At 37.1% G+C, this 23,643-nt stretch overlaps 1 protein-coding gene across 2 annotated transcripts in view; it reads right to left on the reverse strand.

Annotated features, from left to right (window-relative positions):
- Positions 1 to 308: 308 nt before the first annotated feature.
- Positions 309 to 23,643, reverse strand: part of LOC143876997 (protein ENHANCED DISEASE RESISTANCE 2-like) — a 28,955-nt gene continuing 5,620 nt past the window's right edge. Inside the window, exons 5-22 of one of the 2 annotated variants that reach the window (XM_077378694.1) lie at positions 21,915 to 21,980; positions 21,115 to 21,221; positions 17,254 to 17,324; positions 17,043 to 17,159; positions 16,856 to 16,896; positions 16,645 to 16,745; positions 10,538 to 10,633; positions 7,876 to 7,940; positions 7,708 to 7,779; positions 7,416 to 7,571; positions 5,290 to 5,556; positions 5,042 to 5,196; positions 4,829 to 4,930; positions 3,570 to 3,614; positions 3,108 to 3,248; positions 2,917 to 3,012; positions 2,721 to 2,822; positions 309 to 688 (exon numbers count right to left, since the gene is read on the reverse strand). In XM_077378694.1, the coding sequence (XP_077234809.1) occupies positions 575 to 688; positions 2,721 to 2,822; positions 2,917 to 3,012; positions 3,108 to 3,248; positions 3,570 to 3,614; positions 4,829 to 4,930; positions 5,042 to 5,196; positions 5,290 to 5,556; positions 7,416 to 7,571; positions 7,708 to 7,779; positions 7,876 to 7,940; positions 10,538 to 10,633; positions 16,645 to 16,745; positions 16,856 to 16,896; positions 17,043 to 17,159; positions 17,254 to 17,324; positions 21,115 to 21,221; positions 21,915 to 21,980 (1,914 nt within the window). In that variant the 3' untranslated portion in view covers positions 309 to 574. Of the gene's footprint in view, positions 689 to 2,720; positions 2,823 to 2,916; positions 3,013 to 3,107; positions 3,249 to 3,569; positions 3,615 to 4,828; positions 4,931 to 5,041; positions 5,197 to 5,289; positions 5,557 to 7,415; positions 7,572 to 7,707; positions 7,780 to 7,875; positions 7,941 to 10,537; positions 10,634 to 16,644; positions 16,746 to 16,855; positions 16,897 to 17,042; positions 17,160 to 17,253; positions 17,325 to 21,114; positions 21,228 to 21,914; positions 21,981 to 23,643 lie in introns of both variants that reach the window. The other variant, XM_077378693.1, reaches the window with a different exon arrangement.

Consider the following 23,643-nt stretch of genomic DNA (forward strand, 5'->3'; position numbering starts at 1 on the left):
CTCTCCAGCCCGCACTTACAAATGAGTAAGCTAATATTGCATGGAAATACAATTAGGTTGCAAAACATGGCCTTGATGTCATCTGAAGGGAACCACCAGATCATGTCGAACTCATATGCGTGGTCCAGGTCAAGTTTCCCTGTGCTTCACACAATTTGGATAACCTGTGGGGGGAAATAATCTCCTCAAAATATAAGCAAGTCTCACGTCTCCTTTCCTGAGGCAGATCTTGTGAGTATGGTTGTACAATGTCGCACTCTTCAGTGCCTGAAACAATTGGATAACACACGCAAACATACAGTATTCCCTTTCCAAGTAGGAAATTCTTATTTAGACTTGAAAGAACAGATATGACGGTATCATTTCTCTTTTCCAAATCCCAGTGTTAGCTGAGAATTCCTACAAATATTTTCATTCAAAGTATAGAAGAGGTGAAGAAGAATTTGAAATGGCCTGCAATCCCTATATCTGAACACATCCTTCATTATGGAGCAGGCAGGTATAGCAGAGATAACAGTGGAAAAGAAAGGAAAAAGAATATCGGAAACAATTACTTTCTGTGGTTGTCAGTTATTTAATCGGCTGATGGGCTAGAATCTAACTTTGGAACTATTGCAGATGACAGCTCAACATGTGATGCACGAACAGCGCCGATAAGCCGCTCGGGCAGCTCATCATAAGTGTTTGCCTATGAACAGAACATAATAATCATTTTTTAGAGGAATGGATGAAAAATCTGCAGAGAATGATGTGAAAACAGAAAGGAATTTACGAACAAATGTTTTTCATTTTCTTTTTCATGTTTTGTGTGTGGGTGGGTAGGTCTGAAAGGTTCCTTGAGCAGTAAAATGAATCAAAATTTACCACTAAGTAAAAAAAAAATTGAACATGTGAGACCGATTTTGACATGATAGTCTCTAGCCAATGACAAACATGCTCAAGCATACACTGAACTTGAATGAAAACTACCAAACGTCGAATGATGAATCACCCAATTTCATAGTTAGAGAATCCACACTAAGCTCACTATTTCAGGCTACTGTATAAGCAAGTTAGCATTTTGTATGTTGATTATCTAACAGATTGGGCTTGACCTGAGCCACAGGGCACTGACTAAATACCTTTGCAGATATACAAAATAAGAGAGAAATACACTTCACTAGCTAGAGTTTTTCATTTGAGAGAGTTCTCCCGTGATGGAAGGTGTCCACAAAGGACAGGTACAAAATGCTAACAAACAGATGAGAGACTCAACATTTCCCTGGATTGGAATAGCATTCTTGTCAAAGATCATCTGCTCAAGGAGTCCTGCTTGGGGTCTTAGCTTTGACAAGAGCTTAGAAGGAGAAGGCATCCAGTGTTGTCAGCTTGTGGCTAGATCCCCGAGTCAAGTTGTGAGAAGGGTCAAGCCAATATGTACATTGGCACCAAGGGAGGACAAGGATAAAGAAAAGGAACAAAATTTTCACTTGGATGCTCCTACCATCTGGCAGGTGAAATAAAATCATGTGTTTGCACAGGAGCACTGGTAAGATAGTGATATGGGCCATATGGCTTTTGGAAACACCGAACACCAGATACCCAGTCAAGAATATGGGTGATTTGTCACTGAGAAATGGGGGTTTCCAAATGAATGCCCACAGGGCGAATAACGAGGACACGCTATATTTGCCCCTTCGTATAAATTAGTGCCACGTGATCAAACCTGACACTTCTTTCTCTTTTATGGGTTTGACAGGCCATTCAAAGCCTAAACTCTTTCTTAAGAGACACTTGTTCCCCTTCCTACAAGGAATTCTTTCATTTTATCCCGATATAACATGGAATAATCTCACAAGGCGCAGAAATCCTCCATGAATTCCTTTTTATTGTTAGCTACAATGGGCCTCATGGCAAGCAACAAAGTGCCTACTTGAATAGCACATAAAAATTTATCTTTTACAAACTTTAGAGTGCACCAATTTAATGGGGGTGTTTTGGTCTTTTTTTTGTTGTTGCTACCCACACAACTATATTGCCACTTGAGAGAAACATTGTCTACTTCTTGTCACCTGAATAAGACTAATGAAAACAGCATTTAACTAGAGGCTTTTCAGCATTTTTTCACTCAAAAAGTCCCCAGTAGCTTGTCTATCTTCAAATTATTTTGTCCCGACAGCCTACCCACACATAATAGCATGCATTTGCCACTATATCTTGGCAAAACTTAATAACTTTATGAGTACCTTGGGATGATCAGAAACATTCACAGTGATTCATTAATATGTCCAAGAGAAACCAGACTAACTTAATAGATAACACCACAAGCACGCATTGGCACAAGCTCGTGATTTTCCCCCATGACACTGATTTTTTTTTTAAAAATTTTCTGAGTGCCCTTCAACCTTGTTGCAGTATCATCATGTCTTTCTTTAAGTAATATTGAATATTCTAGACTGATTCAAGTGTTGTGTACGGTTTCCTTGCTTTTGTAGGTTCTTTCTCCAAGCACAGGTACTTACTAGTTTCTTATTGGACAGAAGTCTTTTCGAAATTTTTGTTGTTTCTTTTGAACCAATTCGTTTTGGGGGATTTACCTCACTTTCCAGTTTCAGGTTTAGTGTTTAGAGTTTCGGTCTCTAGGTACTCACTTACCAGAAGCTCTGAAGATCAATGAGGTAAAAGAGACTTGCATGATAAAATCCTTAAGAAACTAAAATTGTTAAAGCCTATATAAGTACCTGTACAAGAAAAGCCATGTCCACCACCAACGTTGTAATTACACCACACACAAGCCCCAGAACTCCATTAGCAACAGTAGAAGAACCAATGTCAACATCTATCTGCACAAAGATAAATCGCGATTTGAATTTATTAGTCAGCAGCTGAAAGCCAAGATCTTAACATTTTCTAATAATGAAAGCAAGTATTTCTTACTTCCAAGTACTTCGGTCCACGGATATAGTTACAGTCAACTGCTTTGCCCAACAAACATGGGGTGCTTCCCACACTTTGACGCACAATCCAAGAGCCCTGAATGATTTAGCTATACTTAGGAAACAAATGAGAGACAATGCAATCGGCAAGCAAGATGAATAATATTGAGGCATCTAGAAGGAGAAAGCGACCTTAGGAACAGATGGTATGAGTTTGAGCCTACTATTCCTGAACTCATCATCACCATCAACAAAACGTTGCAATAGTGACCCAGGTACAAGGTATTTTGTAACAAAATAAAAGACCATACTGTAATGTGTTGAACCTGGTACCTGTATGAATAAGCACAGTATCATTTCCAGGCTCCAGCTGCGTCAAATGTAATTGTATATAAACAGCCAAAAAAAAAAGATTTGTTTGTGTTAGATTTGATGTTTGAAGCTATTTGGAACTCGAGCAGTTTTCTTCAAACCACTCAACAAATTGATGAAAAGGGCCACTCCCAACTGGTGATTCTATTAGGATTTCACATACAGTTTCCCAACGAATGAGGAAGCATACTAGTTGGTTCTAGCCTTATGCAGTGCTACAATTTCTTATACAATTTTTTGAAGAATGCTTAAAGTGGGGAAAAAGCATTCAAAGCAACTTACTTGCAGATTTATAGCCAACGAGAAGAGTCCTTTTTCCGAAGCAATCTACATCAGAAGAGCACACTAAGAATAGAACAGAAGACATCAACAACAATATAATATGGTATGATGTCAAATCATAAACCTAATGTGATGTGAGGAAAGTAAGTAAGATGCTCAAGGAAAGCATTCCTGAAAGTTCAAAAACCATTCATACAAGTAATGCATATTTCTTCACAGGGGCATGCTCTTGAGTCTACATGCTGTCTCTCAGGTTATCAGATATGATACCAGCTGAACCTTAACTTTGCTAATCCAAATAATGTTTAAAAATAAATATTTTACCTCTTAACGATATTTGCCTGACTCATGATGCAAAATGTAGGTAAAGCCAAGTCCAAAGCAAAGAAGAATAGATACAAAAATAGGCGAAAGGGTCTGTATTTTTTTGAGAATAGGCCTTTATGAATATTTAATTTATAGCGTATTTTGTAGGATTTTGAAGGGGCGGTTTTGTCTATTTAGAAATTGCTGAAGAAACTCGGAGAATATATGAATAGTAACTTGTGAGCTCTAGATGGTCAGTCTGCCTTCCAGGGTTTTCTTTTATTAGTAATAGAGAAACTTTATTAAAGTAAGCTTAAAATTACAAAAAAGGATGTGGTGAGATGTTCTGGAAGAAATATGAAAGTACACCAAATAGTCCTCCACAATCAACATTAATAGAAACCAGTTTTTTCCCCTAGTCTGAGGCCTACTTAGTCAATAGGATAAGTTTGCTTGCCTCTAATTAACGGCTGAGATTAGACTAGAGGATGGTTGATATTGGAAGTAAGATTCAGGGTTAGTTTTAGGAGTATCTATGTTAGATTTTGTGGGTTTTTTTTTATGTAGAACAAGTTGATGAGGACCTTTTAAAACCTCTTAACCACCGGAAGGTCCTGCAGTGATCCAAAAGATTGAAGGAGCAGAACCAAAGTCTGATGTGTGATCTAAGCCTGCAACTTGACCGAGTGTCCAAATCATCGACAACAAGACACCCTCTAGAAGATGATATCTTGTTTTGAGAACAGTACTCTTTTTGTTTTTCACATTCCTAATTAGCTATTGATAGGTTTCTGATACTTCCATAACATCAATAATATACATGTGAGTATGTGCATGTAACATTATATCACCCAATAGACCTGGTTTCACCTCAACACGGCTTCATAAAATGGTATTGAAAAAAAAAGGAAATTTTATTAGAGAAAAATAAAGAAGTCACTCATGGGACTAACTTGCACTGCACATCCTTGACGTCTTGCAACATGATCCATTCGTTTCGTGTCCTTGAACCAATCAACTGCAACAAGCTCCATCAAGGGCTTCCCTGCAAGAATCTGCAAAACATAAGATCACAATAAAATAATCAGTACAAGCCTAATATTGTTTAAATATTTGACACTAGGATAAGATGAAATTCACAGCCATCAAAGAGAACATGTAAAAACCTTGGTTTTGTCATATGTGAAATGTTTACTACGGACTCTGAAGTTGTTCCCATCAGATATTCTCCAACAGTCACGACTATTATCACGGTCATCCCGGCGTAGATTGCCAGAAAAACAAGACAGATCAAGGTGATCTCCAGGTTCCTCATCTAAAACTTCAATCCATGAAGAATATTATAATTAGAAACTCACTTGATTTCAAAGATGAGGATCAAAAATAAAATACATAGGAAGTAGTTATGTCCAACCTGTCTGTCTGATTTCATTTTCAAACAGCTCTTGCTCAGTCTCAGCAATTTGATATTCTTCATCCTCTTCAGAGTATTCATCCAACATTGCAGAGTTTCTACTAGCTGCATTTATTTGATCCAGTGATGGTGGACAAGGTTGAACATAAGGTTCCTGTGATTTATGATCCTTCTTGGAAGAGACAGAACCTGAGGTCATATTGACCATCACTGGGATCCTTGAAACTACATGGCTTTCATCTGTATGAGAAAACCATTCACGCAGACCTGCCATAGTACAAAAGCATCAGGCATCATTCGTTAGAGTAGAAAACACCACAAAGGATCACAAAAAGAACCTTGCAATAGAACCCGAGGGTAAGTGCAATGAAACACAATTGAAGTTAAAAAGATCATTGTCAAAAATGCAGTGCTTGAATCCAGTGTAATCAGGCCCTAAGGAAAAAATCAAATAGGGAGCGTCCATTTTGGAAGGCTATGTTTAGTGTACCTTTGGCTCTGAAGATAAAATTATAAATTATGTTCTCATGCAGGCTCTCAACAAACCTCCTTGTTTAGTAAAGAACAGCTACAGAGAAAGTCACTTTCACAATCAACAGTAAAATGGAATTTTTGGGGTCCACACAAGGGCACGCATGTGAAAATCAAGACCGTTGATCTTGTAGAACATCACAAGGCGACCCTATGGTGTTGGACCCCCGCCCGAATGATCATCCCAATCGTAAGATATAGGACAACAGAAACCAAGAGTTTATCTTTTCTTGGCAGAATACTAAACGGGGCTTCAGAGATCAAGAGCCTAGGATCATCCAATCAAGGTCTTCTCAACAACACTTTTTCAGACTTATGGTTGACATTCGGATCAACGGATCTAATCAAACACGACGCAGAAGTGAGTCACAACTATGCTCGATCATAAATATTTTGTTATCTTTGTGGATATTCTCGCATGATTGTTATATTTAATGATCATTCTACGATTTTGTTGACATTTCAAATGTTCTATAAAGAAAAATACAAACTAAGTTTGCACGTTATCAATTCATGTGTGATGATTATTTTCTAAAAATGTGTGATGATTGTTTTCTAAACATTTGAAAAAATTCTACTGACACTTTTTGAAAATTGTAACACATTAAAATTTGAGTGAGTAGACCTGGAAAGTAAAAGATTTGGTGAGCCAATGGAACATGCAAATGGATAGCAAGTGAAGTTTCCTTCAATATGATGACTATCTTATAAAACTGCACAAACTAATAATAGAAGACCCTTTCCACCTCATAGGTGAGCGGGTTGGTTTTTTTACTTACGATAGAAAGAGACAAACTACATAAAACTTCTCACTCCCAAGTTCCATACAAGAAAACACGAGTAATTATCAAGGGACCATGATCATACTGGCAAATAAGGCTTAATAGAATTGATAGAATAATTATCAAGGGTGACCATGATCAATCTATAAGGCTTAATAGAATTGATAGAATAATTATCAAGGGTGACCAAGATCATACTGCCAGATAATCCAATAATAGTAGTTCATGAATCGTGACGGACTAGTCAATTACTAGATGTCCTCATTTCAGATCCTACAAAGCATGTGTTAGTCAAATTGCATTGCTCCTTTCATTACTTTAAGAATAAAAGAATCCTCATTTTTCCTTGGGTATTCCTCATTTCTTGCAGTTTCCAGTTTTCCTTTAATGTTATTAGGACACCAAAAGTTCACTTCCAAACTGCACCCCAAGTTGAACAGTAATTGTTTCCCGTTTGGAAATCATTAAAAAAAACAAGCTGATTCATTGGCCAAAGGGGTGCAGGAACCAACTCTGATTTTAGATCACTAATTTCTCATTATTGAAGTGTTGGTGCTTGTAGATTTTCTATCTTTATGTTTTTCAGTCTTGGTATATGAATAGCCCAGTCATTTGCTGAGTCTTATCTTGCTTTTCTCTCAATGAACTTTGTTGTTTTAAAATATAGCAATATAAAAATTCAAGTCATTTGACAGACTCAGTGAGAAGACAAAAATCTCACAAATCCACAAGCATATGGGGGTTGTCTGATTTGCAATGACATTCCAAACCGCTAAAAGTGGGGATGAGATGTAAGAAGAATTTAGAATCTACCTGCAACACTGTTCAACATTTGAAGTAGACAATGCTGCTGAAAGGATGGAAAATAACCCACACCCCACCCCTTCAGATCGATTTGCATAAGATGCTGTACTTGTGTTCTTGGTCTACCATTTCGAGATTTTAGGGGAGAAATATTGAATCCACCGCCTGCAAACATTATGATTACAGGATGCTAATTAGCTGAGAAGAAATGAAGCATCCAAATTTAGGAATTAAAAGGCATGTATAATCATTTATCCATGAGAATCCTCAGTATAATTTAGGGGGAAATAATTAAACATACTCTCAATGTGAGCTCGCACAAATCCCGGCTGTGGACCACAGTTTGGATGCTCCCTGGAACGAAATAACACAACTGCACAGTGACAGATATGCATCCATGGTTATTTCTAAAAGCAGAACAGCAAAAAAGATGATGTGTAAAGTAAAAGTAACCAAGCAAAACACTCACCATAGCTTCCATCATCATTACGTCGCCAGTAACGCACATAGCAAAGATCACGGGGCCACACAAACCTGCAATAGCAACAAGGGAGATGTAGATATCATCTTGTTATTTATTAAATTTAATCAATCGATGTTATAAAGTAGTAAATTCTTCTCAATAATCAATATTTGTTGAGACATCTCAGCACCAAACTAGTGCCATAGCATTGTATTAGTATATATGTAAATGATTTGCAGCTAACTCTTCATTCAAAACACTCAGGCATAAAATTGACAGGTTAGTTGTCTCTCTAATCATTCGGTATCATTTTGAATGCAACAAAAATAATCAGGTTTGCAGGATCACACTTAAATATTCTATTTGCAGGTTAATACGAATATAAAGGACATCAAGATCACACATTTGATGAAGAGGTATATAGTTTTTTCATTATTGTTTCCTCTGTTCTAAGTTCTAAATACTCTTCTGCCCCTGAATTTGGGGTACCGAGCATTCCACGGTTTACTTGCTAGTTTGACTAAAAGAAGCATTGTTAGAACAGGGGCAGAGCTTGGTCAATATGCACTTCCTTCCCTGTAACCTCTGTAATTAATAAATCTGCCATCCCATTCACTTCCCTCATTACGTGCTTAAAACCTACAACTTCATCTACAATCAAATATAATATCTCATCGACTATATGTCTATCCTCGATGGACCTAGACTCTTCTTGTAGTCCAATTTACAGCAATGGAAGAATCCCCTCCACAGAAGCTTACCAAATAAGAAGGACAATAGGAGTTTGTAATATTACAAAATATCTCGAGACAAATAAGAACCTCATGTCTCGGCTTCATTAGAATCTCTTATCCTTGATGTGCTCAAGAAAAAAAAATCTTTTTTTTTTTAAAAAATGGTAGCAGATTTCATTTATAAGAAGAAGATGACCAAGGGGGTCATCCCCGACAGTACATGATAAAACATACAATAGAAGAAAAGAAACAGAAAGATACAAATAAAGCCTACTATCAAGGGGGCAAAAAATCAAACAACACCAGGCTGAAGAAGAGACTAGGTCAAGAATAAAATCTGATCACTTAACTCTCATTTCTAAGTTTACACCAACACCATTGCGGCCCATATATCCAAATTGAAAGCTTACTCACAGATGAAACGTCTTCCCCTATTAAAACAGTAAATCCCCTTATTAAGATTTATGATCGGATCACACATCCCAGCCATCATTCTGCACATAATAAATGATAATCAACTTTTTTATGCTTTGTCTAAGCATGCAATAGAATATTTATCTGCATGCCACAAATGACAGTCTGATTATTATAACATCCACGACATAGACGCTGAATTAGCTGCCAGAAGTGAGAAAATTAAACCATACTGAACTGCATCTCCGGTGGTCTATTTAGCTTGCGCACTTCATATCAAATGTATATGCCACGGGAAGACAAGTAGGTCAAGTAAATAAACCACAAACTGAAGAATACACAGGATACTCAAGGTTCAGACATTGCCAACTTAAGAATTATTCACATTACCTCACTCCATAACAAGAAAAACTAACTGATCGCTCATCCATGACTTGGACAACTCAACCGAGTTAAACACAAAGACAAATATGCTATTAAAAAAAGAAAAAGAAAACTTCCTTCAGTATTCCAATCTTAATCGGTTTCCCTTTTTTCTTTTTCTTCAATTTTAATTGTCTCCCTTTCTTCCTCTCTGAAGCAGAGACGTCGGAGCTGAGAAATCTTTTTCCCTTATTATTCTACTCCTTTCTTCCTACTCTCCTTCTTGGTGTGTTTGGCAGTTCATCTTCATCTCACCCGACCTCCCTATCCTCTGGTATTCTGCCTACTTTTCTAAAAAGAAATGAAAAGGATCACCTCACTTGAATGCACTATGATTAATCTGGAATAGTTAAATATGATGAGAAATGAATGAATCATAGGTTACTAATTTAGATTTTTGAACTTGATGATATATATTGATAGGTTATTTAGAATCTTTCATGCATTTTTTTTTAATGTTTTATTGAAATGGCGTCGTTTTATACCCATCTTTTTTACACCATTTTTTTGTTCTCATTTTTTCCACTTTTTTGATACATTTTTTAGGCCTAGACATCAGAATCCCGTTTTGGTGCTCGATGTTTTTTGCCATTATACATTTTGCTAACTAATGATCATGAATACGGAGAAAAAAAATGATATCCTAGAAAATATTCTTTTTACCAGGTAAAATGTTGTTTTTCCCCAATCGTGAATGGGCGAAGTAAGTTGTCCGTATCAAATTTGTCAAGCTGATAAAAAAAGAAGAAAAATAAAATATGTGACCTACAAGTCTCTTAAGTAATTGAAACATATAGTTCACACTTGAGGCCTAGACTTGTTTGGCATACCTAACTCGTGGACAATTCACAGCTAACTTTCCGGCCAAAAGCATATTGATTGGAAAAGTTTTCTAATTCAGCCTGGAGAAGTAGCATATGCAAGAGGGTGGAAATTCGTTTTTCACACAAGCAAGAAATTACTTCTAAGATCAATACAAATTCCCAGTATCTATCTACAGCTATCTAATCACTGAATGTTGCAGGTAATAGAAATGGGATAAGAAATATATTTCAGTGCACTAACCAAATACGTATTATCATAGTTGGGAATATTACATTGGGAACCAGTCCAGCTGTAGTCTATGATAAAGTAATGCAGTATGCCCATCCACCTCCTCAACTAAGCTACCATACTGGAAACTGCAATCCCACCTACAAAGCAAAGAGAAAAAAAGCATCGAGATGATGAGGTTACTGTACCACTGTACCGGTGATGAGTACAGTAGTTAAAATTATATATTAAAAATAAGAAATCACCAGGCTTAATGGGACCTCTAGTAATTTATAGTTCAGTCAATGAGAAAATCCATGAGCATATTGAAAATATATAAATTTATCAAGACAAGTAATTGACAAGGCTTCTATTGAGTATCGAAAATGCGCAACAAGGTAGAGTGCTGGCCCTTGGAGATTAGCATATTTCTCAAAGTGTTAATAAAATGGCGGATAGTCATTACAAGGGAAGGTGTTGATGAGGAGGCTTTGAGAATTAGCTAGCACTTCGTTTGAAACCGTCAAACAATTTTATTAAGAGGAGATATGAGCAAAAGTGTGAGACCTTGAAACCTTCAAACCAGATAAACTCCAATCTAATCCTCCACACGGTAGATCCTTTTTCCTCAAATCCTTTGTCCTCTTCTATAGTTTTGTAGAGATTTGCGAGCACTATATATATATATATATATATATATATATATATATATATATATATATATATATATATATATATATATATAGAGAGAGAGAGAGAGAGAGAGAGAGACCACTGCCACATGGTCTTTTCCTGATAAATCACATTAATGTAGGAACTTCTGCGTAAGAATTTATAAACTTTTCATGGAGAGCAGAGCATCCAGGTCCACACACAATAATTTCACCAACATCCCATTAAATGGCCACCAAGAGAATCCGCAATCAAATTGTAGCAAGGTATGGGAATGAACTTCAACTTCTAATTGAGGATCATGCTTCCTTACAACTGGTTTGGTTGTTAGCTGATACATATCAGCTTGCCTAGAAATCAAAAGCAATCAAGTCACATCCGAATATGTTGAAGTGTGGGAGCAAGAGAAGCACACCACCCAAGACAATAATCATGGAGAAACCCAGGGAAAACTCCAATACTGTATGTCGTATTATTGCAACTCACCTTCACTAAAACTTATTTTCTATTCAAGTTTTAAGTTGATGTATTTTTACCCATTCTATGTTCTTTTTGTACATGTGGTTGAATTGTAGCCTCTAAAAATCCATTCCGGAGTATATCACCAGTTTGCTGTCTTGTTAAAAGATTTTAAGTTTCAGTACATAAGCAGCTGCTCTGTACAATATAAAATTAACACTGTTGTATTTTATTAATCTATATACAACCAAAAGTCTGTATAGCTTTCTAAAATTGTCTAATGTTATGTTTTTTCTTTTGGAATTATGTGGTTTCATGATTGCCACCGAGGATCAATAACAGTGACGACTGTTCACTATTTATCATTTTTATTAATCTCAGATATTATTTTGTCATTCTTCCTCACAACATAATATAACTGTTAAATCGGGTTGTTTAGTGATGGCTATTTTGGTCATTGTCACCAAAACCCACATGTACATGACATGCTGTTTTAAATTATTGATGAATCTCTCTCTCTCTCTCTCTCTCTCTCTCTCTCTCTCTCTCTCTCTCTCTCTCTCTCTCTCTCTCTCTCTCTCTCTCTCTCTCTCACACACACACACACACTAGTATTCAATGTTTTACGTGGTATCAGAGCGGGGCGATACTCCAGGTACACTCATTCAAACTCTCTTAAACAAGTTGTTTCATCATCTTTCATCTCCTTCGATCGGTTTCATAACCTTCTTCTTTCTCTTTTGTTGTGAAGATGTCTAGTATTCTAGCAATGATCATCACTCTGGCAAAAGGAAAATAGAATTTTCGATTTGCGCTATAAGGGTATTTCGGTAATTTCCTGATGTAGCGGCAATATGTAAGCCACATATTAGGATTACAGGAAGAAAAGTTCTTTGTCCATTTCTTGGCCAAGAGGAAAGAAAGGATAGTTTTGTAACCCTAACTGAAATAGTGAAACTCACTTCTCCCATGAACGTAAACACTTCCAAACCACGTAAATCTTTTTTGTGTTTTGTGTACTCTCTAGAACACGGCTCCACACCACCTGCACATGGTGTGCCCGCCTGCCAATCATCTATGTCACAAATGTCGTTCTCGGGAATTTCTCGGCAAGGGAAAATCTCAGGACATATTAAATTTTTTTAATTTTTTCAGGTTTATATCGGGAAAAACTATAAAAATAAAAGTATTTAAAAAATATATAAAAAATATTAAATTTAAGAAAAAATATAAAATAAAAATATCATAAAAATACTATCGGGACATTATGATAAAAATGAATATATCGCTAATCTCGGGATTAGTTCAGGATTTTGTCGTTTTGTCAAAATGTCGTGATAAAAACGCGATATTTTGAAAATATCGGAGATATTTGTGACATAGCCAATCATCAACAACTGCTTGAACTTAGTCGATGTAAATGACTTTGTACACACATCTATTGCATTGTCATTTGTATGTGTTTTCTTCAAATGAATGCTTCCATCTGCCACATATTCTCTTATTTTATCATGCCTCGTATCGATGTGTGAAGTCCTTGCATTATACACTTGATTCTTTGCTGATTGTATGGCAATTTGAATGTCACTGTGTAGCAAGACTACTCCCAGCTTCAGTCTCATATCATGAACCAATCCAACCAACCAAACAGCTTCATTGGGAGCCTCACCTGTCATCATATACTCTGCCTCCGTTTTAGACAAGGCAATCATAGACTAAACAGAAAAATTGTAAGAAATAGGTCAGCCTGCTAATGTGAACGCATAGCTTGGAGGAGATCGCCTCTCATCCAACCCTTTGCATATTCTGAATCTACATAGCCTATCAACTCATCCGCAATTTTGTCCATGCCATAGACCGATTCTTCCCTGGAAGATTGTATAACTTTGATTCTATTATCGGATAGTCTTAAATCATCAATATCAAACTGTGTTGTATCATGCTTTTCTTCCACATCTACATCTCATGATTCATCTACTAACACCCGATTCTCATAAAAAATCGCATCCCAACTAATCACTATCTTTTTGGTAGTAGGGTCCCATAGCTTATGTCCTTTTACTCATTTCTCAAACCCGAGAAACACACATTGTTTGGACATAGCATCTAGCTTGCTCCTTTGTGCCATATGAATATGCACATAAATTGGTCATCCAAAGATACTAAGGCCCTGTTTGTTTTTAGATTGTGACAACCGATTGTGAAACCCAAACTGACTATTGGACTCAAAATTACACCTAATTTTGAGTCCAATAATTGATTTGGGTTTCACAATGGGTTGTCACAATCTAAAAACAAACAAGGCCTAAATATAGAGAAATCAAGTGACTTTCTAGTCCATACCTCTTCCGGAAGTTCGAAGTCAATTGTTATAGATGGATCTGTTTATCAAATGGTGCGTCATATCCATTGTATATGTCCAAAAGATTTTTGATAAATTTGCATTGATACTCAAAGCCTTAGAAGCACGAAGCGGGTGCGGTGTGGGTGCGGGGGCGGAGGCGGTAGCGGGGGCAGGGAAGTGTGAGGGTCTAGAAGAGTCCAAGGTTGGGAGCGCCATGGGAGCATTTATGTAATATTTTCTTTATATGTTTTTCAAAATCAAGTACATCAAAAAATAGTGATTTCTAAACATCTTCATATATATCTTTCAAAATCTAGGTACATAAAAAAGTAGTAATTTCAAACCATCTTCATTTTCATGCCCTCTTTGCTCATGCCTTCTGAAGACTCCTTTGTGCTTACTCTAATGAAGTGCTTTGAAGAATTAAAGGAGTTTGATGCAAGTTAATTGGTGATTATAAGACTAATGGAGTAATAGAAATAGGTTGGGAGCATCATGGGAGCAGTTCCCGTCTCTTCCAGAGCGCCATGGGAGCGGTAACCTTTCTAACGATCGCCGAATCGCGGCTCTAGCTTGGGAGTGGCATCCATGAGGAAGATTCTTGCTTCTAAGCTCAAAGCCATGGCTATCTCAAGAAGTGTAATGCTCATTCTTTCAGCTACATCGTTCTGTTGTTGGGTACCTCAATTAGTGAAGTGGCGCTTGATTCATCGGCCTTTCCAGAAGGCTAAGAAATCACCATCTTTGTATTCCATGCCATTATCAGCCCATAGACATTTCAGTCTTGTTCCTGCCAACCAATGGTTGAATTTGGAGAAGACTTCAGAGTTTCTTATGAAATACACTGTCGACAGCAAATTTCGCGTGAATTCACTAACACGAGAATTCGAGGACAAAATTACAAAGGAATTGTAATAAAAATGAAAATGGTACGACTTTCTAAAATCCTCTGATTAACGATCAAAGTGTTGAATACAAAGTTGAGTTTGGTGAAGACGAGGGCCTTGGTAGCGTGATTCTCGCTTTCGTCGGTGTTTGAAGATATTTGGACTTGACTTCACTCCGGGCTTCGCGCTTTATCGGTTGTGAAGATGTTTTGATTTACTCCAATGAAGGGCCTTCGTTTGGTGGCTTGATCTTCGCGGAGAATTTCTTCAAGTACTTGATTGCTTAGTTGGGAGGAGAGTTTTTCTTCTCTTGATTTGTTTTCTCTTCTTAGTTGCCTTTTGTCTTTTTTTTTTGCCATCCTTGAAAAGAGAGAAGAAACATCTTTATATACTACTCCCTCATGCAATAACTACCCACACAACCACTTGCATAGTGGTGTAAGTGGTTATGAGACCCACTACCTCCTTGTCTTGGTTTTGGTGGTGGTGAGTTGTACTTGAAATGGTGGCCCTTGGGCTTGCCACTTAGTGGGCCTCCCATTTGGGCTCAAGTGAGACCGTTTACATTTAGATACCTTGTTTTAGGGATGTATGGCCCACTTAGGGATTTGAAGGGCCATTTTGTAATTTAATATGGACACTAATTTTTTAATGCCCACATACACTCATAACTTAATCGAGTAGTCATCAATTAAGGTAATAAAGTCTTCATACCGACCCGTGATCTCACTGGTGATGGTCCCCAAACATCTAGTGAACATTATAAAGTATGCCTTCACTATTCGTGAACCCAACATTGCAATGCTTCCCATATATACGGTATTTGCAAAAATCTAATTTGCAATTCCGAACTCCCTTAAGCAATTTCCTCTTATGAAGTTCCAATCAATCCCTGATATGTCCCTCGTTGGTCTCAATTGATGCAGCTCCATCTATCAAGGTGTTTCCTAGTAGCTTGTATAGGTTTCGAATTTCTGTCCCTTCATTACTATTAGTAGTCCCTTGACTATTTTCATAACTCCTGCTGTGTTACCGGCAGCCATGATTTTAAATTTCATCTAAAACGTTTCAACCAAATTATTCCAGTTCCCATGAAAACTGAAACGAGATTTCGATGGATTCGTTCCACTTCATTACTTCAGTCGAAATTTTGAGACATTCGACCGAAATGGTCAAAACAACAGGAAGATCGAAATTCTCAAGACAAAAATAAAATATTGCCATGATATAAATCGAAAATATAAAATAGCATAGGTGATACTGTCCTAATCTGTTGTAAATCCTAAAACATGATGTTGACTGGTGAAATTATCCAAGAAAAGACCCACAAATCCATCAGAAAAGACGTAGCCACTATACACTATAGGTGCTGATGTCCATAGGTTTATAAACGAAAAGGTGAACCTATCAAATCCGAGGAATAAATCCATTGCCACTAGAAAAGACGTCAAGATTGAAACAGTGAATTTGGCTAGAAAGGAATGTGAACCAGCTGAGATAGGATTGTGATTCTCTTTAAAGTGGAGAGCAAAGCTCAGAAGACCATAGTGAATCATGTAAGCTTCTAGCCTCAAGCTCCTACCACTTAAATATCTTAAATGCACTAGGCAAAAGAAAAGGTAGATAGGTAGATATACTAACAAGAAAGGTATCTGTATGACCACAATAGTCACTTCTACATAGCAAGCTATGTTGGAAAATATTAACCAGTCTAACATTTATAAGATACAAGATACATATGAATTACAAAAGGATTAGCTGTTCATATAAATCAGTTAAGAATATTCAACTGAAAACAAAAGAAACTCACTCGAACCGTTTTCCATCCATGCCCATTACAAGCTCAAATATTGCTTCACAAGATGCCTCCACCACCCCTACAGCCTTCATTGCTCTACTAAAGCTCCTTGGCTGCATAAGACAAACTATTCATGACGCCTGACTTGAAAATATCAATTTCCAAATAAAAAGTACACAACATTATATGAACATGTCAAAGAAAAAAAAATCCCAAAACATACAAGGTAATCAACTTCAAGAAGCTCTTCAAAAATCCGAAGTCCTGCAAATTTACAGCCCAGACACTCACTGATGTTTTCCTTGGAAATAATAATAATGAAAACAGAAAAGAACCGAGATCTATTTGCTGTTTGGCCCTAGTGGATCATAATTAAGCTCTGTTTAAGGAAGGTTATGGGAAGAACTTGCCATTCTGACAACGTACTAGACGCCAATGCTTTCTAGAAAAAACTTGATCACTGTTATTCTGATTCGACAATCCTGAGTCAAGCTCCCGGGTCCAATCAAGAATTGAATCAGGAGGACCTGCCAGAGGAAGAACGATCATATTCTAAAAGATGCACCTATAAGAAATACACATTAAGGCTTACAATACATAGATAATTAAAACGTCAATGACCCTTTCCAATTGTTGTCCTCCGTAGCAAAGTTGGACGGCTGCTCTCTTCTTCGTCTTCTGGTGCACTACACCTATGAGAGAATTTTCAGAAATTTAAACTAGAATTTGAAGGTGCAATGCATAAGCAAAATGAAACCCAACAATATAAAATCAGGCACTCAGGGACTGAGGAAATAAATTTTAAGAAAGGGAACACCAGATTGAACTAGATTAAAAGGAAGTGGTGATGCCCGGAAATCCTCAAGACTAAAGAGAGGAAAATCTACCTCACTCCCTCTCATAAACTTGGATGCTACAATCGAGGTTTTAAATTTTGGTTTCGGTTTCGGTCATCAGCAAAACCGAAACATTTCGGCTGAAATACAGCTAAGATTGTTCACCACTGTTTTTTTCTATTTATTTTTGTCATTTTTTAAGAAATATCATCAAAGAAACTTGTTGTTCTTCTCTTTTCTGCAAGTAGAGTTGATTTTTGTCAGGGTTTTCCATTGTTGTAAATTCCGTTTCGTTTCGTCCGGAATGGACGAAACGAACCGGTTTCGTTACAATTCCGGAACGAAATTCCAAAAATTTCATTCCGGTGGAAATTTCGTTCCATTCCAGACGAAATTTTCCGAAATCCGGAATTTCGTCCGAAATGGACGAAATTCTCCATTCCGGCCGGAATCGTGCATAACGGCTAGTTTGACTGGATTTTGCAGATTTTACAACAATGCCCCTGGAACCTGGTGCGCACCACGCGTACCCGACACGTCCTGCTGCTTCTCTTTCCTCTCCTGTACTTGTCTCTAGTTTCCTGTACTCGGTATTTACATGTAAATCTTAAGTAAATGGACATTTACTTAAGATTTACATGTAAATAACGGAATACCCCCCTTTTGGATTTATTAAAAATAGTTTCAACACCCAAATCTAAAAGGAAAAAAATTCAACTCTCCAGTTCTAGTACAAAATTCAAAGAAAAATGGTCGGGTCAAAATTTTAACTTTCTTAACTTCCAAACGGTGGGGTATTTTTCAAATTTTAAAAATTCATAAAATCTATTTTGTCCAAACATTATTAAATCCCAAAAGTCCGGTAAAAAAAATCTCATAATTTGGTCTCTTAAAATTATTCATCTTGTCAGGCACTGGTCAACACACTGGTGACAGAATTTTTTTTCTAATGAATGATGTATTAATCACTAAACTTATTTTTTTTGTGAACGAAAAGTTTCGACCGAAATGCACCGAAATTTCGTTTCGGTGGCCAAAACGAAATGGCGACCGAAACGGAATTTACAACTAAGGGGTTTTCTATCGAAATGCAGACATTTCAACGGAAACCTTTTTTTTATCTGAAAAGGTGCATGTTTTGCATATTTCGACCGAAATCTCGAAATTTCCGAATCAAAGTGGATTTCGTTTCGGCCACGGCCGAAATCAAAATATTTCGACCGAAACGAAATGTCAATCGGAATTTAATACCATGGCTACAATTGGCTTAAATATCACAACCACAAAATTATGCTTCATTTGATTAGACCTTATTTGTTGATTTCGTTCCGTAATGGATTCCAGATCGTAAGCACAAACAGAACTTTTCGAAAGGAATCCCAAAAATACAAGTCTGTCCCCGGTCGGATTCCAATGTTCTGGAAATTCTGGTCAAAACGCCGCATTTTCGATCAGAATCGAGCCAAAATTCTGGGGAAATAGTTACGACGATTTTCTGGTTTTTCTACTTTTGCCCCCAATTGAATGGGAGGATTAAAACACATCAAACCCCCTCTTTTGCACACATTTGAGATTTCCTGAATTTCTAAAAAAAAAAGCATAACCAGAGGTTGAAGATGACAATTTCAAACCAACTTTCTATGCAAGCTCTTTTGATTGATATCAAGATGGGGAGACAGCAAAACCAGAACATTCCAATCCAAGAGAAAAGCCATATGTCCATTGAAACAGAATCAGCAACTACAGATTACACCATTAAAGGGCACATATATTTCTAACAAGTCTTCATTGGTTGTGAAATGTGAGAGAGCAAGATTTTTCATAGACAATAGCATGGAAGAATTAAGGATGATTCTAGTCACAATATGATACTCCCCCTCAGCGAAGGAACAAAAATCAAAGTTATCGGACAAAATATATGGTAAACCAGACCATTCAGCAGCATAGTGTTACCAAAATGAGAAGCTTAGGATACCTTGAGAGATTTAGTAGTCAAGGAAATATATAAAAGAGCAGGTGGGATAAAAGTATGGGATTTGGGACAAAATATGTGACTAATGATGTGAGTGAGATTGAAAAAGTAAAGCTAGCAATTGAGGATTTCATGGGTGCTATCAAGGATATGGCTGATTATAAAGCTAAAAGAGAGGCATTGCTAACCAAGAAAGATGCAGAGAATATTGGTCAAATACTGACAAACCAAGAACTGCAAATCCAAAGATGGATGGGCCAAAGCTTTTTCTTCTTTTTTTTTCTTCTTTTTTTGAATGGTTGGATGGGTCAAAGTTAATATACGATAATTGATTTGTCAAGGGTTGTTGTCAGCAGTTGCAAAGACTATAAGAAAACAATTTACAGAAGGCATCTTGGCCATCACACTCATAGTGTCAAGTTAATTGTTAGACATTCGTAGGTGTCCAAATACTGGAAAATATATTTCCACATGTAACTTGTGGACTTAGGTGTTTTATATTTTGATCATGGTTTTAAATTTCCACCAAAACCAACACGAAATGACCGAAATGCTTCTGTTCCCATCCTCATCGAAACGATACCGAAACAGAAACAAAGATCGTAAGTGCATTAGTGGTATATGGTATATGCACGAGAACACATGGCAGGCGATGTTCAATGTCACTAAACCTGTCTTGTGTGTTTGATGGATTCTAAGTAGGGGTGCAACTCGGGTCGGGTTGAGGCCGACCCGAACCCAACCCGAGGAACCATTTACTCAACCCAAACCCGACCCGAGTTCCAATCCGATGAGGTTCAACCAGACCCAACCCTAGGAACCATTTTTTCCAACCCAACCCGAGTTCCAACCCGACACAACCCAAGTTTTTAAGCTTTAAATGTACAAACGAAAAACTAAAAATAAAAATAATAAAAAATGTGAGGTTTCACTCGGGTTGGGTCGCCCAAGCCTTCAACCCGAACCCGACCTGAGCTCAACCCGGGTTAGTAAATTCAACCCGAACCTGACCTGAACTCAACCCAGGTTAGTAAATTCAACCCGAAAGAAACCTGGCCCAACCCAACTTTTTTCGGGTTGAACCCGACCCGAGTTGCACCCCTATTTTTAAGTTATGTATTTGTGCTTATTCAGTTATTCTAGCATTTCTTGAAGTTTCATCTTAAAATTCCATCATGTGCATATGTTACCGTGTATTTCGATGAGGTTACAGGATTTCCACCGAAATTTCCAGCCAAAAATTTGATATCTCCATTTTCATGGCAAGTGAAACCGAAACCGAAGTTTAAAACCTTGATATTGATAATCGTGTGAAACTAGTAGTGAGAAATCAATGGTGCCTAAATTTGTCGTAGAAAAGAGACCTGGATATCCTTGTGTATCAACTCTTCACATACCCAATTACCCATGTTCTCCAATGGTTTTAGGATATTTAAAGTTAGCTTGAATGAAGATGTTCAAAAATCAATTCCTTCTGCCTCCAATTGCAGATAGTTATACAAAGGCATAATCTGGATGGCCTCAATAAGCTAAGATCAGCCTATGACTCAGAATCTCAAACACCTTGGAAGGAAATAAAATCAAGTTGTGACCTATCTATTTCACAGATGGTGGAAACCAACAGCGTCATAATAACCAATAATACAACAAAGTGAACATAAATTAGCTACTTACTGACTTTCATGGTCTGATGAGGATGCAGTCCTCCCATTATCAATCCCAGATTTGTAATCAAATGAAGCATAGGGTTTGTTACTGTTCCCATTTGCAACAAGTGAACCCTGATGCTGCAACTTGTACATGATCAGTCCTCCATTTAAGATATCACATTAAAAAGAAATGAATCTCTTATTTTTTTCTAAATTGAAAACATGAGATCAGGCAAGAACAAATGGTGGGCAACCAGATATGATACCCAGATGATACCCAGACCCAGACCCAGACAACACACACATGTGTGTGTACGAGATATAGATATGGGAACACTGGGGAACACTGGTACAATTCCTCACTTTTGTAAAATTAAGGACCCAGATACAGCTAATATAATATTAATTAAAATAAGTTTGTTTGTGTAAAGATATATGAAACTATAAAAACTTCAATGGTTACCATGCTATGGTTTTTTAATGGTCTTAGAACTATCAATAAATGATAATGACATGCATTGGTCTAGTTTGATGAAGTGAGTGGTAATATAGAAACTTTTGCTTCATGAAGCCATATCCTGTACCCATATACGTGTTGTATCGTATTAATATGGGTACTCTGGGTTATACAAGTACCCCAGTATCATAGCATAACAAACAATTTAATTGAAAGTAAGTAATTAAATATTTCCACTCAGTGAGCATTTGTTTGGCAACATAATCACAAGTCAAAATAAAAAGTTCAACTAATAATTGCTTATACATAGTGTCACCCATAAGTCACGGCTTTCTTAGCAAGCCAAGAACAACAGTTTTAAATTGTACCTGATCAATGACAAGCTCAATCTTTTCCTTCCAGGTCAGAGCCTCCTGGATGTTAAATGCTGCCAGCTGTTCGAGAACAATGAAAATAGCAAAGAAAATTGATTTCAGAGAAAAAGAACCTACGCAATCTGGAAAATACACTATATCTAAACAAGGCTATAGTTAAATAAAGCACCATGAACATGCAACCATGAGGACTATCAGAGAGCTAGCCACTAGCAGGTATGATGGAAAATGCAAATATGACAACAAATTGTAAGAGCAGAGAATCACTAGAAGAAAACAATGAAGGAATCATAAAATACCAACAGAACCTATCAACTAGCCGGTCAAGGAAAACCAATATTGAAGCTTAAACGAAAAATCTTTTGAACGGTTAGACGTGTTGGGAATAAAATAAATGCATTCAAAGCAAAGTCAATATTGGCTCCATCCTCCTTCACACGACAGAAGGAGTTGCACAGCCACAGTTATTGGGTTTTTTTTCCATCTTTCCTATCAAAACTACACACCAGGCGCAAGGGTTGTGTCCATTTTTTTTTATCCCAAGCCATGGCAAGAGCTACATAACACTAGGAGGCAGTGCAGAGTGAAGATCTAGTGGTGAGTCCCAAGGTGGACCCAATTTGCTTCAGTTGCAAATTGTCATCGTTATGCGGAAGTACCTTACTCCATTCCACTTTTTTACAGTTTACAAAGCAAAGCACTCTCACTAAAGACTCACTAGCATTTAAACATTTGGGCCAAAGAGAAATGTCTAACCGAATGAGGACTTGATTCAAAGGATGTTTGACATATCTACTAGAAGAATATTCGTTAGACACAAACATCTGTTCTAGAGCTTTCCGATGTAACATAAGACTATATCGTCAGGAAATTCGTAGCAAATCTCACCAAGTAACACCACAAATATCTCTCTTTTGTGAATGTTTTCTCATCAAATGCAACAACCCTCCATAGTTGTAGATAAATCGTATTATATTCCAAATTCTCTCAATTGTGTATGGTATAATAGGAAAGTCATACAGATTGACCAAGTTTTCTACCATAAGATCTATGCAGTGGGCCGCACATAGGTTACAGTAGAAGGTTTGATATTTAATCTCTAACTTCTTTCCTGCAGATTTATAACTATGCTCACTATCAATTATAAAATGCACAATAGTCTCCGGAAGTACTTTTAGAATCAAAAATATAAAAAATGCACCAACATTCTTCAGTACACAAGATATATCAACAAATAAAAGCAAAACAACCTTTTTGGTCAATAAACTAAGAAGTTGATTGATGAACATTGTTTGTCCATCCATCCATCAACCAAGTAGTCGTGCATCTCATGCATAGTTTTCTTCAACATTAACCCTCTTAAGTCATAGTAATAGAAAGCCCTAGAACTCGACCATCCAACTCCTACATCAAACATTGATTTCCAATATGAAGATATGTCACTTTTAATATACCCACAGCGAATGATCTTGCTGATTCTTTGGCTAAATCTGGGTTCTGCAGAGACCATCTTTATAAAGGGCAACCTCTGCACCCTTGGTAGATCTCTCCCTTTTAATAAATTTTCAGTTATCCTTCTAAAAAAAGCCCTTCTGGATTGATTCTACAAGGCTAAAGGGTATGACGTTCTTTCCTTCCTTGTAAGGATTCACGTGTGTTATCTTTCTGTAGCTTTGAATAGAGCATTTTTTTTTCCTTAATTTTGTGGGACCCAGTGCTAAAA

Source organism: Tasmannia lanceolata, unplaced genomic scaffold (assembly GCF_043159265.1).
Source record: "Tasmannia lanceolata isolate RefF3 unplaced genomic scaffold, GAP_Taslan_0.1 ptg000005l, whole genome shotgun sequence".
Lineage (NCBI taxonomy): Eukaryota > Viridiplantae > Streptophyta > Magnoliopsida > Canellales > Winteraceae > Tasmannia > Tasmannia lanceolata.